Source organism: Acartia tonsa, chromosome 13, assembly GCF_053477335.1.
Source record: "Acartia tonsa isolate MP-2025a chromosome 13, ASM5347733v1, whole genome shotgun sequence".
Classification (NCBI taxonomy): domain Eukaryota; kingdom Metazoa; phylum Arthropoda; class Copepoda; order Calanoida; family Acartiidae; genus Acartia; species Acartia tonsa.
This window is the reverse complement of record NC_137272.1, coordinates 42,756,027-42,768,147: the sequence shown is the minus strand read 5'-3', so window position 1 is coordinate 42,768,147 and position 12,121 is coordinate 42,756,027. Positions and strand designations below refer to the sequence as shown.

The 12,121-nt window shown below is 33.6% G+C and overlaps 2 protein-coding genes across 5 annotated transcripts; both read right to left on the bottom strand.

Moving 5' to 3' along the window:
- Window positions 1–1,554: 1,554 nt before the first annotated feature.
- Window positions 1,555–4,477, bottom strand: LOC145334879 (uncharacterized). The gene is made up of 5 exons (XM_080180490.1): window positions 4,153–4,477; window positions 3,445–3,705; window positions 2,961–3,067; window positions 2,281–2,399; window positions 1,555–1,697 (listed from the first exon to the last, which is right to left on the bottom strand). The coding sequence occupies exons 1-4, from the start codon at window positions 4,293–4,295 to the stop codon at window positions 2,338–2,340; spliced, it is 573 nt and encodes a 190-aa protein (XP_080036616.1). The 5' UTR covers window positions 4,296–4,477; the 3' UTR covers window positions 1,555–1,697; window positions 2,281–2,337.
- Window positions 4,478–4,903: 426 nt separating this feature from the next.
- On the bottom strand, window positions 4,904–10,583 carry LOC145334878 (ral GTPase-activating protein subunit alpha-1-like). Of its 4 annotated transcripts, XR_013885041.1 has the most exons (5): window positions 10,327–10,583; window positions 9,665–9,782; window positions 6,318–6,402; window positions 5,343–5,399; window positions 4,910–5,005 (listed from the first exon to the last, which is right to left on the bottom strand). XR_013885041.1 is itself a non-coding variant. In XM_080180489.1 (4 exons), exons 1-3 carry the CDS (start codon window positions 10,428–10,430, stop codon window positions 5,358–5,360), a joined length of 264 nt encoding a protein of 87 aa, XP_080036615.1. In that variant the 5' UTR covers window positions 10,431–10,583; the 3' UTR covers window positions 4,904–5,005; window positions 5,343–5,357. The 4 variants fall into 4 exon arrangements, 3 of the variants coding, with proteins under 3 accessions (XP_080036615.1, XP_080036612.1, XP_080036613.1); XM_080180489.1 differs by lacking the exon at window positions 6,318–6,402 and having other exon boundaries at window positions 4,904–5,005; XM_080180486.1 differs by lacking the exon at window positions 4,910–5,005 and having other exon boundaries at window positions 5,342–5,399.
- Window positions 10,584–12,121: the final 1,538 nt, after the last annotated feature.

The window sequence follows — 12,121 nt, the reverse complement described above, 5'->3', positions numbered from 1 at the left end:
GGATATATATCTGCCAAAGTATTAGAAGGTATGCGTGTCTGTATAATTTGGATTTGAAAGAACTGTCTTTGTCAAATTTGTTTATAGAAATACCAAAAGTTAAAAAAGGGTATTAGCATGAAATATTGTTTATTTTTTGAAAGATTTTCAAAATGATATTGGACGATTTTCTCATTTTTGTGTTTTCTAAAAACACTTTTTCTAAAAAAGGTATTATCAGTATATGTATAGGTGTAGAAATGTATCATATTTCAGTCATTTGAGAATATCATTATCAGTTTTTTAAAAGCGAAGCTTTTCTATAATAAGGGTCGGTCCGTACGTTCGTCCTTCCATCCGTATGTCCGTCCGTCTGTAACGGATAGTTTTTTTTCGTTAATTTAGGCATGTTAGAATTGTCCTATCGATTCCAAACTTTTAATGGTGAGTAGTTAGGTTCGATTAAGAACGGGTAGCAACTCTATAATCGTTACCAGAATGTCCGTAAATCCATTTTAAACATGTTGGTTTTTAACTTTTTTGCAACAAAATTTTGTATGATAAATTTATCTGATTGATCTGATTTTTGGAATACTAATTCCTAAGACAACATATTACAATGTTGTAAGCATCTCTATAATCAAGTCTTAAAAATATGTAAGTATGTCCTTATACATCTTGTATTTAGGCAGTTTCTCAACAATTTTGTTTCGATTTTATACAATATTCTGATTATTCTGTTCTGACCCTCTACAAGTGTTAATGATCTTTGTCCTACCGTTTCAGAGCTACACTTTTATGGATGCTGTCATCCTTGTTATCATAATATACACTGAGTATTGATCTCTAAGTTGCACGTCTACTTAAAATGAGAGGATGTCCATGTGTTTGTAAGTCAAAGCAACTTTAATAGTTATTCACCGCATCGTATAATTAACAGGCTTCCGCGGATAAAAAAATGTTAAATTATAAGATTAAAACCCATTTTTAAACTCCGAGATGCCAAAGGCATTAATAAAAGATGTTTTAATCTTATGATTGTACATTTTTATATCAGTTGCCCAGGTTCTAATTAATACCATAAAAACACCTAGTTTTTACCACTTTTATGGTAAAATTTTACCAGCCTATACGATTTAAAAGGTGGTAAAATTTTACCGTAACCGTGGTAAAAACACTTTTTGTGGTACTTTCTAACGCTTTTTACCAGCGATTTTTACCACAATTATCGGTAAAATTTTACCAGATTTCCGGTAAAATATTACCATTTTAGGACGCAAATTTATACCAGATTTTTACCAATTTTTACCACTTTTTTGGTAAAATCTTACCGCAAATTTCTGTAAGATTTTACCGAAAAAGTGGTAAAACTGTTCAACACCTGGTAATATTTTTGCCCTAAATTGGTAAAATTTTACCAGAAATAGGGTAAATATGGTAAAAATTTACCAAAAATTGTGGTAAAAACGGGTGGTAAAAATCACGAGAAAGTGGTAAAAATTATAGACCTTAACTGACCTTAATTATAGAAAAACATCGCTTGTAGGTATAAATCGCAAAAATAAAAAAAAATTGTTTTCATTTTTATCTTTATTGATTGAAACAACACTTAAACATATTTTTCTTGATTCTACTGCTCTGGCCGCGAAAACTGTTGCGCAACCTCCTGGATTTGCTGGGCACCGGCCCCATTCGACCTCGTATCACTGATATTCAACCTGGAATAAAATTGCTCATTAGTTAATTAGATAATTACAGGGATATAAAGGGATAAGACAATGGCTGATAAATTGATGTTCATCTCTAATGATGATACACATCGTTACCCCTTCTGTAGATTACAATAAGTGATTGAAATGTTAGGACACTCAACTTAATGAACCAACCAATAAAAAATCAATAAAAGTACCCAAGGTTGTTAGGCCAAAGAATAAGAAAATGTTATTTGAAAACTTTGGGGGCTAGTGTAATTTACAGCCCAATGTCCCATCCCTCCCTACTAAATATCTAATCTATAATACAAAGTAGAACGATGTCTGTCCGTCCGTCCGTCCGTCCGTCCCAAAGATAAAGCCTATACTCGCTGTTTACGCAAATGTGTCAGAACTTCCCCCCCCCCTTACTCTCACACCTAAATTTTTTCTTTTGAAAGCAAAAATAAAAGTGTGTAGGTTCGATTCCCCCTCTCCCCCCTCATTCATTTCCTACAGGCATCTTGACACGTGGCAAAAAAATCAGCAAACTTATCTAACTAAACATCTTTGAAAACGCAGAACGAGAAAAAATAAAGGGAAAGCTTACCTGGAAAACATAAGCAGTAACAACATCCCTGGCTAACAAGAACATGCTGTGTCCATACTACTCGGCATTACTGATTATATGCTTCACGTGGCGTATGGAGTCGTGGAACGCGGGGTCCTAAGTTATGGAGGATTAAATGAAGGAAGGAAGTGGACTGTTTATTACACTAGTCCCCAAAGCTTTATTTTCTTCTTCGTTGCTTTAACAACTCTAGGGACTTTTATTGAATTTTGAATGGTTGATTAATCAAGTTAAGTGTCTAAAGCTTTCAACAACTAATTATACTCCACAGAAGGGGTAATTTTGTGTATCATCATTGCTGATGTACATCAATTTATCCGCCATTGTCTTGTCCCTTTAGATCCCTGTCCCAAACAAGTACTAATATTAGATAAATTTAGACCTAAACCCCAGGCAGGGAGGGTAAAATATGGTGTAAATATCATAATGGTATCCAAAGTTTCAGAAACAAGTTTACTTATTCGTCAACTCAAAAACTTTGAGTACCTAATTTTTATTAGGTAAATCTTGATTTAATTTCAATACTTCGTCTTTTGTCCTATCCCATAAGAACCATGTTTCCCGTTGTGTCTACAGAAACGTAAATTATTTTAGTACAATCTTTTTTTAAACTTAAACAATATTTTACTTCGTCTTAAATCATTTAATAACCCATTCCTGAATAGCCTTGGTCCCTGGTCCACGTCTACCCGGGGAGGGTGGAGGTCCTCTGCGTCCTGGAGAATAGTCACCTGGTGGCCCTTTGGATGGGGGTGGTGACATGTACCTTGAATATTCAGATTAGTTTATAATAAGTAAATGTTATGTCGTTATCTATTAAAAATAACATATATCATCAAAATTCTAAAAAATACCTATTAAAAATCAAATTAGGTAAAAAAACTAGGTACTTTATGTCATTATTGAGAGGAGACAATGAACTGTTAATTTCATCAGTCCCAAAAGTTTTATTATAACGTTTTCTTATTCATTGGCTTAGGTAACTACTTTGGGGAGTTAATTAAATTTTGATTTATTGTTTCAATAAGTTGAGTGTTCAAACGTTTTTTAACCACTAATTTTATGTATCATCGATGTTGATGTTCATCAGTTTATCGGCCATTGACTTATCCCTTTACATCCCTGATATAAATTTGATTTTACCTTGGGGGTGGCCGACCTCTTGGTTCAGGTGAGTAATCCCTGGGTGGTGGGCCCCTACCGGGAGGTCCCCTCCTGGGTGACGGGGAATATTCTCTGTGGTGGGGGGGAGGAGGTCCGCGGGGGGGTCCTCGTGGCGACATATCCCTCATTGGCGGTGGGGGGCCTCTGTAACGTTGTTGTGGAGGGGAGTAGTCGCCCCTGGGGTGTGCCTCCCTTGTGAAGTAATGTGAGGGGGGTCCGTAGCCATCTCTCCTCTCATACCTGAAAAAATAAAAATAATTTACTTAAAAAGTTAAAATTCATTAAAAAATAGGTTTTTAAAATTTTTTGATTGGTAGAAAAGGGAAGAACTAATAAAAAAGAGCATATCTAGGTAGGAAAGTTATTGTAATTTTAGAAAATCTTTAATAAAGCAATAAAAGAGATGGTAGGCATTTAAAGTTAGCAAATTTGGAAATTACACTAATATATTTTGTTTATATACTAAATTGTTTAAAGTAAAAAGGTTCTTTGTCTTTAGCTTAAGATTTCGATAACTACTAAACCTATTGAGTTCTCCTATATAGGTAGGAAAGCTTCTCATATGACACGGAATGGTTTTAGACTATATTTCTGTCCCCTATCTATCCTTTTTAATACAGAGCCCCTAAATGCTAGGGCCGCAGCCGCTAGCAATATCTAAACTAATCTTAAAATTTAAAATTTTACCTTGGTGGAGGGGATCTACCACCCCCTCTGCCACCACGTCCTCTGAAACCACCCCTGTCCCCTCCACGGCCTCTGCCTCTAAAGCCACCCTTATCACCTCCCCTTCCTCTAGAGCCACCTCTGTTATTTTTAAATGTTTTCATTTTGAAAAAAAAAATTCGATGATTTTTAGTAAGTATTTTGGAAGATTAATTTTAAATTTTTTTATCTTAGGTACTGCTGTTTTATTAGCGCAGCAACTTTATAACAAAACTGTACGTCAGTCCATGGCGAAATTACAAAAAATGCATTGCTTTTAAACGTTACATTTAATAAATAAGCCTACCTAAAGATTTTCTAACTTTTACTTTTTAAAACAAAAACTTTCCTGTTGTTTTTATATAATTTATTTCGAGTTAAACATGAAACAAACTATGAATTTATGTATTTTTAAATGTTTATAATAGATAAATTACGAATTACGGAATATAAATCATGTACATTTGAAGTATGAGAAATTATTTTTTTGTTTTAATAGAAACTCAAGAAAATCATTAAGAAAATCAGAATTTAGACCCATATTATTTAAAATTGATAAAGCAGATTTTACAACAAACAATGATTGAGAGAAACAGTTTAGAATGGTCCATCTTGATAAACATTCATCTTTACTAATTTTTAATGAGCGATCTTTGGCAATTAGAATTAGCAATGATAGTTGAAAAAATATTTCATTTTTAGCAAATATAGGGTACCAAACATTAAAAAGATAATCACCTCCGCGTCCTCTATCACCGCCTCCACGTCCCCTGCCTCGTCCCCGGGATATTTCCACTCTCAGCCGTTCACCGGCATATAATGTACCGTTCATTTCCTTAAAAAATAAAGTGAAGTAAAAATAACTTCAAGACCTGAAGTTTGTTTAATAACAATAAGGTAAAAATAAATCAAAACAATTCCCTATAACTTAAAAATACCTCCTACCCTTGTGGAATATTCTAAACCCTTCTTGATCTCCCTAAACCTAACTAAAAGCAGTAGTGAAAGTTTCAAACAAAAAATTCAAGTAATGAAAAGGTGAAGGCAAGCCTTGACTTTTAAGGGGGTGGCAACACCCAGCCATTTTGTTGTAAAGAAACCAAAATATTGTTTGTATTATTATACAGATCTACAAAGATAAATATAAGCTGCGAAACTTTTCTGTAACTTACTTCTTCAACTGCCCCCTATGTTTCAAATGCTGATCTGAGGTCTTGTTTCTTTACAATCTAAATAAAAGAATTTGTTATAATCAAAAACTATAGGTATGAAACTAAAAAAATACGACAAAAGTAGAAACCTTATACTTTTTAGCTAGACCAAAATAATCAGTAGGTAACAAGTTTGAAATAGATAGGACAATTCCTACATGCTTGAATTAATGATAATAGCTATGAGTTTCGTCCATACAGACCGGCCATCCAACACTAATTATAGAAAAGCTTCGCGTTTACAAAAAACATAATTCCCTTCCACAAAATAACAATGATAACGTTTATGAGAGTAAAGCTCTCAAATAAGACAGTGGGACAAACGGAATTTTGTTGGTAAAACTTCAAGGATTTAAAGGGATAAGGCAATCCCCGATAAATTGATCCACATCATTAATGATTATTAACAAAATTACATCTTTATAATTATAATTTTTTTTTCAATTTTTTTCAATTTTGTACCACCCCCCCCCCCCCCCCCCCCCCCCGACTACCGACGAACAACTATTTTAGGTTAGGTTACGTTTTAGGCTAGGGAGCCGAGCGCTGCGGCTAGGCAGGCAAGTGGGCCGAGCGCTGCGGCTAGGCAGGCAAGGGGGCCGAGCGCTGCGGCTAGGCAGGCTAGGGAGCCGAGCGCTACATTTCTAAAAGGATAATACCACCTACTCTAATGAATGTAGAATATACGTGGATATTACGACAGGGGGAAAAAATTGTCGTTATTTTAGCTTGCTAACATGAAATTCGTTTATTGGTCAGTTTGTTCAACCAGTAGTAGGGTAAGGATTGGGTTTAAAGAAGGGGGGTATCTTTATTTTAGCCAGCTGTGAGCATCTCCTTATCAGAGTAAATGAAAATGTGGTACAACATCCCAGTAATAATATATCGATTATTTTTATAAACTTTAATGGAAAAAACATTAAAAAAATAATATACCTGTCTAGCTAACACAGGTAAGGGTTTCCATAGTCTTAAACCACTCCCGGATTAATTCTTCCCATAAAGTTAGTCCACTCAAAACCTAAAACAAACGAACTTATTTTGACAAGTAGAAAAGTTGGTGGAAAAATAATTCATCTAAATTAATGAAGCAAAAATTCGTCCCCAAACTTCATTTTTAATTCTTGATACAGATTTTAAAGGGTGGGGCTTAAAGGGTGTTAACTCCACTCAACCCGTAAAACCCCTTATTTGTTTCCCTTCAAAATTAAAAAAAAAATATATTAGATTACCAACCTCAAACCTTTGAAATCCCTCATTTTATCCCTCTTAAAATTAAAAGCTTGACGTACAATCAACCATTGGTTGTCTTTAGGACGATTGGCAAATAGATCTGATTCCTGTACTGTAGAACAAATAAAACATTATGGAATGGATATAGAATATACGTGGATATTGATGACAGTGGAAAAATTGAAGTCAATTTAGGTTGCTAACATGAAACTCATTCAATGGTCAGTTTGTTTATCCAGTAGGACGGGACGGAATGGAGTAAAGGGGGCGAATTAGGGTTATCGTCATTTTAGCCCACTGGGAGTTTTACTTTATTAGAGAAAATAAAAATCTAGTGTAACATCCAAGTAATAAAATATCTATTTCTGCAGGTTATCTTAATTACTAGAGTTGGCTCGACATAACTATCTCGCTAATGGCTAGGTTTATTCAATATTTTATTTACTTTTTTTGGTTTTACAATATAAAATCCTTTTGTGGCATTCTTTTTCTAAAAAGCCACCTCATATTGGCATAGTTTAATAACCAATTTAAAATTGATCTAATAACCTTTACAAACTGAAATTTTAATTCATACACTTTATTTCGACCTCTTTAGATTTTTTTGAAAAAGATGACAATGAATATGTTTTTGAAAACATGTTGTGTTGATCGCAACATGTTGTAACATAAACAGGGGTGGATTTTTGTATAAATAATGCTGCGTTATTTTATTTTTTTATTTTTCCTTTGTCATGAAATCTTTGTTTTTTATATGTACTTTTCTCTCTCTCTCTCTCTTTAGCATGTAAACTAAGACTGCAAAACAATAATCTTTGTCAAATGCTGATGTACCTCTTTTGGTTAAAGCGTCAGGTTTCAGATGCGAGTAGTTTGAGACTGACCACTGAAACAATATTTTTTTCTATCTTATAGACTTAGGCATGTTAACCAAGGCTGTAAAACAACAACCTTTGTCTCATGTTGAATTAGCTCTTTTGGTTAAGGCGTCAGGTTTCAGATGCCAAGTTTCACAGTGGGTGGTTCAAGACTGACCACTGAACCAATATTTTTTTTTCAATCTTATATACTTTGGCATGCAATAGCTTTTTGATATTTAAGTGGTATAATGTAAATGTTTAAAAATATTTTTTACTTATACCAAATATTAATTATTAATAAAAAAAGGTTAAAAAACACTAATCTTTGTCTCATGCTGATTTAGCTCTTTTGGTTAAGGCGTCAGGTTTCAGATGTCAAGTATCAAGGTGGGTGGTTCAAGACTGACCAATGAAACAATATTTTTTTCAATCTCATATACTTTGGTATTTAAACTAAGGCTGTAAAACACCATTCATTGTCTCATGCTGTTTTAGCTCTTTTGGTTAAGGCGTCTGGTTTGGAATGTCAAGTTTCAAGGTGGGTGGTTCAAGACTGACCACTGAAACAATACTTTTTTCAATCTTTTATACTTTGGCATTTAAAAAAAGACTGTAAAACAATAATTGTGGACTCATGCTGATTTAGCTCTTTTGGTTAAGGCGTCAGGTTTCAGATGTCAAGTTTCAAGGTGAGTGGTTCAAGACTGACCAATGAAACAATATTTTTTTTCAATCTTAAATACTTTGGCATGAAAACTAAGGCTGTAAACCCATGTCTGATGTCTTATGCTTATATGCTCTTTTGGTTAAGGCGTCTGGTTTCAGATGTCAAGTTTTAAGGTGGGTGGTTCAAGACTGACCACTGAAACATTATTTTATTCTATCTTATATACTTTGGCATGAAAAATAAGGCTGTAAAACAATTTGCATTGTCCCATGCTAAATTAGCTCTTTTGGTTAAGGCGTCTGGTTTGGAATGTCAAGTTTCAAGGTGGGTGGTTCAAGACTGACCACTGAAACAATATTTTTTTAAATTTTATATACTTAGGCATATTAACTAAGGCTGTAAAACAACAACCTTTATCTCATGTTGATTTAGCTCTTTTGGTTAAGGCGTCAGGTTTCAGATGCCAAGTTTCAAGGTGGGTGGTTCAAGACTGACCAATGAAACATTATTTTTTTCAATCTTATATACTTTGGCATGTAAAATAAAGCTGTAAAACAATGATCATTGTCCCATGCTAAATTAGCTCTTTTGGTTAAGGGGTCTGGTTTGGAATGTCAAGTTTAAAGATGGGTGGTTCAAGACTGACCACTGAAACAATATTTTTTTTCTCAATCTTATATACTTTGACATGTAAGCTAAGGCTGTAAAACAGTAATTGTTACCTTATGCTGATTTAGCTCTTTTGGTTAAGGCATCAGGTTTGGGATGTCAAGTTTCAAGGTGTGTGGTTCCTGACCAACCACTGAAACAATACTTTTTTCAATCTTATATTCTTTGGCATTTAAACTAAGACTGTAAAACAATAGTTGTGGGCTCATGCTGATTTGGCTCTTTTGGTTAAGGCATCAGGTTTCAGATGTCAAGTTTCAAGGTGAGTGGTTCGAGACTGACCACTGAAACAATATTTTTTTCAATTTTATATACTTAGGCTGTAAAACATTAGTTGTGGTCTCATGCTGAATTAGCTCTTTTGGTTAAGGCGCCAGGTTTCAGATGTCAAGTTTCAAGGTGGGTGGTTCAAGACTGACCACTGGAACAATATTTTTTTTTCAATCTTATATACTTTGGCATGCAATAGCTTTTTGATATAATGTAAATGTTTAAAAATATTTTTTACTTATACCATACATATATTTTATTAACTCAGAGAGTGAAAATGATATTTAGTGTTTGGATATATTGGAACCTCATCTCTACCCCTGAGCTACGATGACAGACATGAAAGTGCGTAAAATTTTAACGTATACTATAAGAAATAATTTTTTGTCTACTTTGTCTTTTTTCATCACTGATAATTGGTCTCCTTCATAGCTCAATTATAGAATGTTGGTTACCTTATCCGTATGTTGCGGGTTTGAGGCTCTCCGAGAGGGGCAGGGTTTTTGTAGTTGTTAAAAATTGGAAGAATTTATAAAACAAAAGTTGTCGCAAATATAGGTATTAAATAGTATAGCTAACATTACCTCTAGAAACTGATCCCAAAGTTCACAGGACACAACAACATAGAGATTAGCCTTGATCCATGTGACAATGAGGGTCTGGAAGATGGCCTGGGTCAACCTTCCTCCAAGGGTGTCCTCCCTGATAAGCATAGATAACTATTAACTAAAGATCCAAGAACAAATTAAATATAAATAGGCTATTTTTATTTAAGTGTGTAGGTAGGTATAAAGTATACTTTTTATCTAAAAATGGTATTTTTGTCTCTGATTTTATTTATCGCGTCGTATTATAGACAGCTTTCCGCGACTGGTAAAATGAGAAATTTTCAGATCAATAGCAATTTTGTTAGCCCCGAGGGGCCAAAGGACTGGCCTAACAAAGCTGGTATTGATAATATAATTTCTAGACTATTGTTCATAGAAAATTGTCTGTAATACGTAATTTTTCAGTATGGCCCAGAACCATTTTTAATCCAGGGGATATTTATCGGTTTCAAAGCCATACTGGAAACTCTTTGTTTAGGTCAAAACTACATTAATATCAATTTTTCTTTATTTTAGATTTAGTGTGCTGACTAAACAAACTAATTTCATTACTTCTTCTTTACAAGCAAAATGCTAGTGAATTTGTTCTTAAATACTTAAAGAAAATCGTAACTTCTCTATAATAATTATCTATGTGCCTGCGTCTTGGTGGTGTTTCTGTGAGGGTGAGTTGAGTTATCTGCAGCAAGATAAAGAGTAACTGCTCCCATGTTCGCCCGTCCATCTTTACATTCATTACCATAAACCTGACCAAAATAAAATTATTGTTAGATTAGGAATATCTATTTCTTAAATAAAATTAACAGGATGTCTTTCTGTACCATGTGAAAAAGTTTAATTTTAGCTATAATGGGAGAAAAAATCGGCGTTATCCTCTTAGAAATTTTTTTTTCAATTTTGTAACTTTTAAAAAGTTAAAATTCATTAAAAAATAGGTTTTTAAAATTTTTTGATTGGTAGAAAAGGGAAGAACTAATAAAAAAGAGCATATCTAGGTAGGAAAGTTATTGTAATTTTAGAAAATCTTTAATAAAGCAATAAAAGAGATGGTAGGCATTTAAAGTTAGCAAATTTGGAAATTACACTAATATATTTTGTTTATATACTAAATTGTTTAAAGTAAAAAGGTTCTTTGTCTTTAGCTTAAGATTTCGATAACTACTAAACCTATTGAGTTCTCCTATATAGGTAGGAAAGCTTCTCATATGACACGGAATGGTTTTAGACTATATTTCTGTCCCCTATCTATCCTTTTTAATACAGAGCCCCTAAATGCTAGGGCCGCAGCCGCTAGCAATATCTAAACTAATCTTAAAATTTAAAATTTTACCTTGGTGGAGGGGATCTACCACCCCCTCTGCCACCACGTCCTCTGAAACCACCCCTGTCCCCTCCACGGCCTCTGCCTCTAAAGCCACCCTTATCACCTCCCCTTCCTCTAGAGCCACCTCTGTTATTTTTAAATGTTTTCATTTTGAAAAAAAAAATTCGATGATTTTTAGTAAGTATTTTGGAAGATTAATTTTAAATTTTTTTATCTTAGGTACTGCTGTTTTATTAGCGCAGCAACTTTATAACAAAACTGTACGTCAGTCCATGGCGAAATTACAAAAAATGCATTGCTTTTAAACGTTACATTTAATAAATAAGCCTACCTAAAGATTTTCTAACTTTTACTTTTTAAAACAAAAACTTTCCTGTTGTTTTTATATAATTTATTTCGAGTTAAACATGAAACAAACTATGAATTTATGTATTTTTAAATGTTTATAATAGATAAATTACGAATTACGGAATATAAATCATGTACATTTGAAGTATGAGAAATTATTTTTTTGTTTTAATAGAAACTCAAGAAAATCATTAAGAAAATCAGAATTTAGACCCATATTATTTAAAATTGATAAAGCAGATTTTACAACAAACAATGATTGAGAGAAACAGTTTAGAATGGTCCATCTTGATAAACATTCATCTTTACTAATTTTTAATGAGCGATCTTTGGCAATTAGAATTAGCAATGATAGTTGAAAAAATATTTCATTTTTAGCAAATATAGGGTACCAAACATTAAAAAGATAATCACCTCCGCGTCCTCTATCACCGCCTCCACGTCCCCTGCCTCGTCCCCGGGATATTTCCACTCTCAGCCGTTCACCGGCATATAATGTACCGTTCATTTCCTTAAAAAATAAAGTGAAGTAAAAATAACTTCAAGACCTGAAGTTTGTTTAATAACAATAAGGTAAAAATAAATCAAAACAATTCCCTATAACTTAAAAATACCTCCTACCCTTGTGGAATATTCTAAACCCTTCTTGATCTCCCTAAACCTAACTAAAAGCAGTAGTGAAAGTTTCAAACAAAAAATTCAAGTAATGAAAAGGTGAAGGCAAGCCTTGACTTTTAAGGGGGTGGCAACACCCAGCCATT

Excerpts from the sequence above, each read along its gene's own strand:
- LOC145334878 (XM_080180486.1), bottom strand. The coding sequence starts at position 10,430 with ATGGTAATGAATGTAAAGATGGACGGGCGAACATGGGAGCAGTTACTC. Across the intron at positions 9,783-10,326 it reads GAAACACCACCAAGACGCAG|GGAGGACACCCTTGGAGGAA; the intron begins GCACATAGATAA and ends TATGCTTATCAG. Across the intron at positions 6,403-9,664 it reads TTTGGGATCAGTTTCTAGAG|GTTTTGAGTGGACTAACTTT; the intron begins GTAATGTTAGCT and ends CGTTTGTTTTAG.
- LOC145334879 (XM_080180490.1), bottom strand. The coding sequence starts at position 4,295 with ATGAAAACATTTAAAAATAACAGAGGTGGCTCTAGAGGAAGGGGAGGT. Across the intron at positions 3,706-4,152 it reads GGTAGATCCCCTCCACCAAG|GTATGAGAGGAGAGATGGCT; the intron begins GTAAAATTTTAA and ends TTATTTTTTCAG. Across the intron at positions 3,068-3,444 it reads AGAGGTCGGCCACCCCCAAG|GTACATGTCACCACCCCCAT; the intron begins GTAAAATCAAAT and ends TGAATATTCAAG.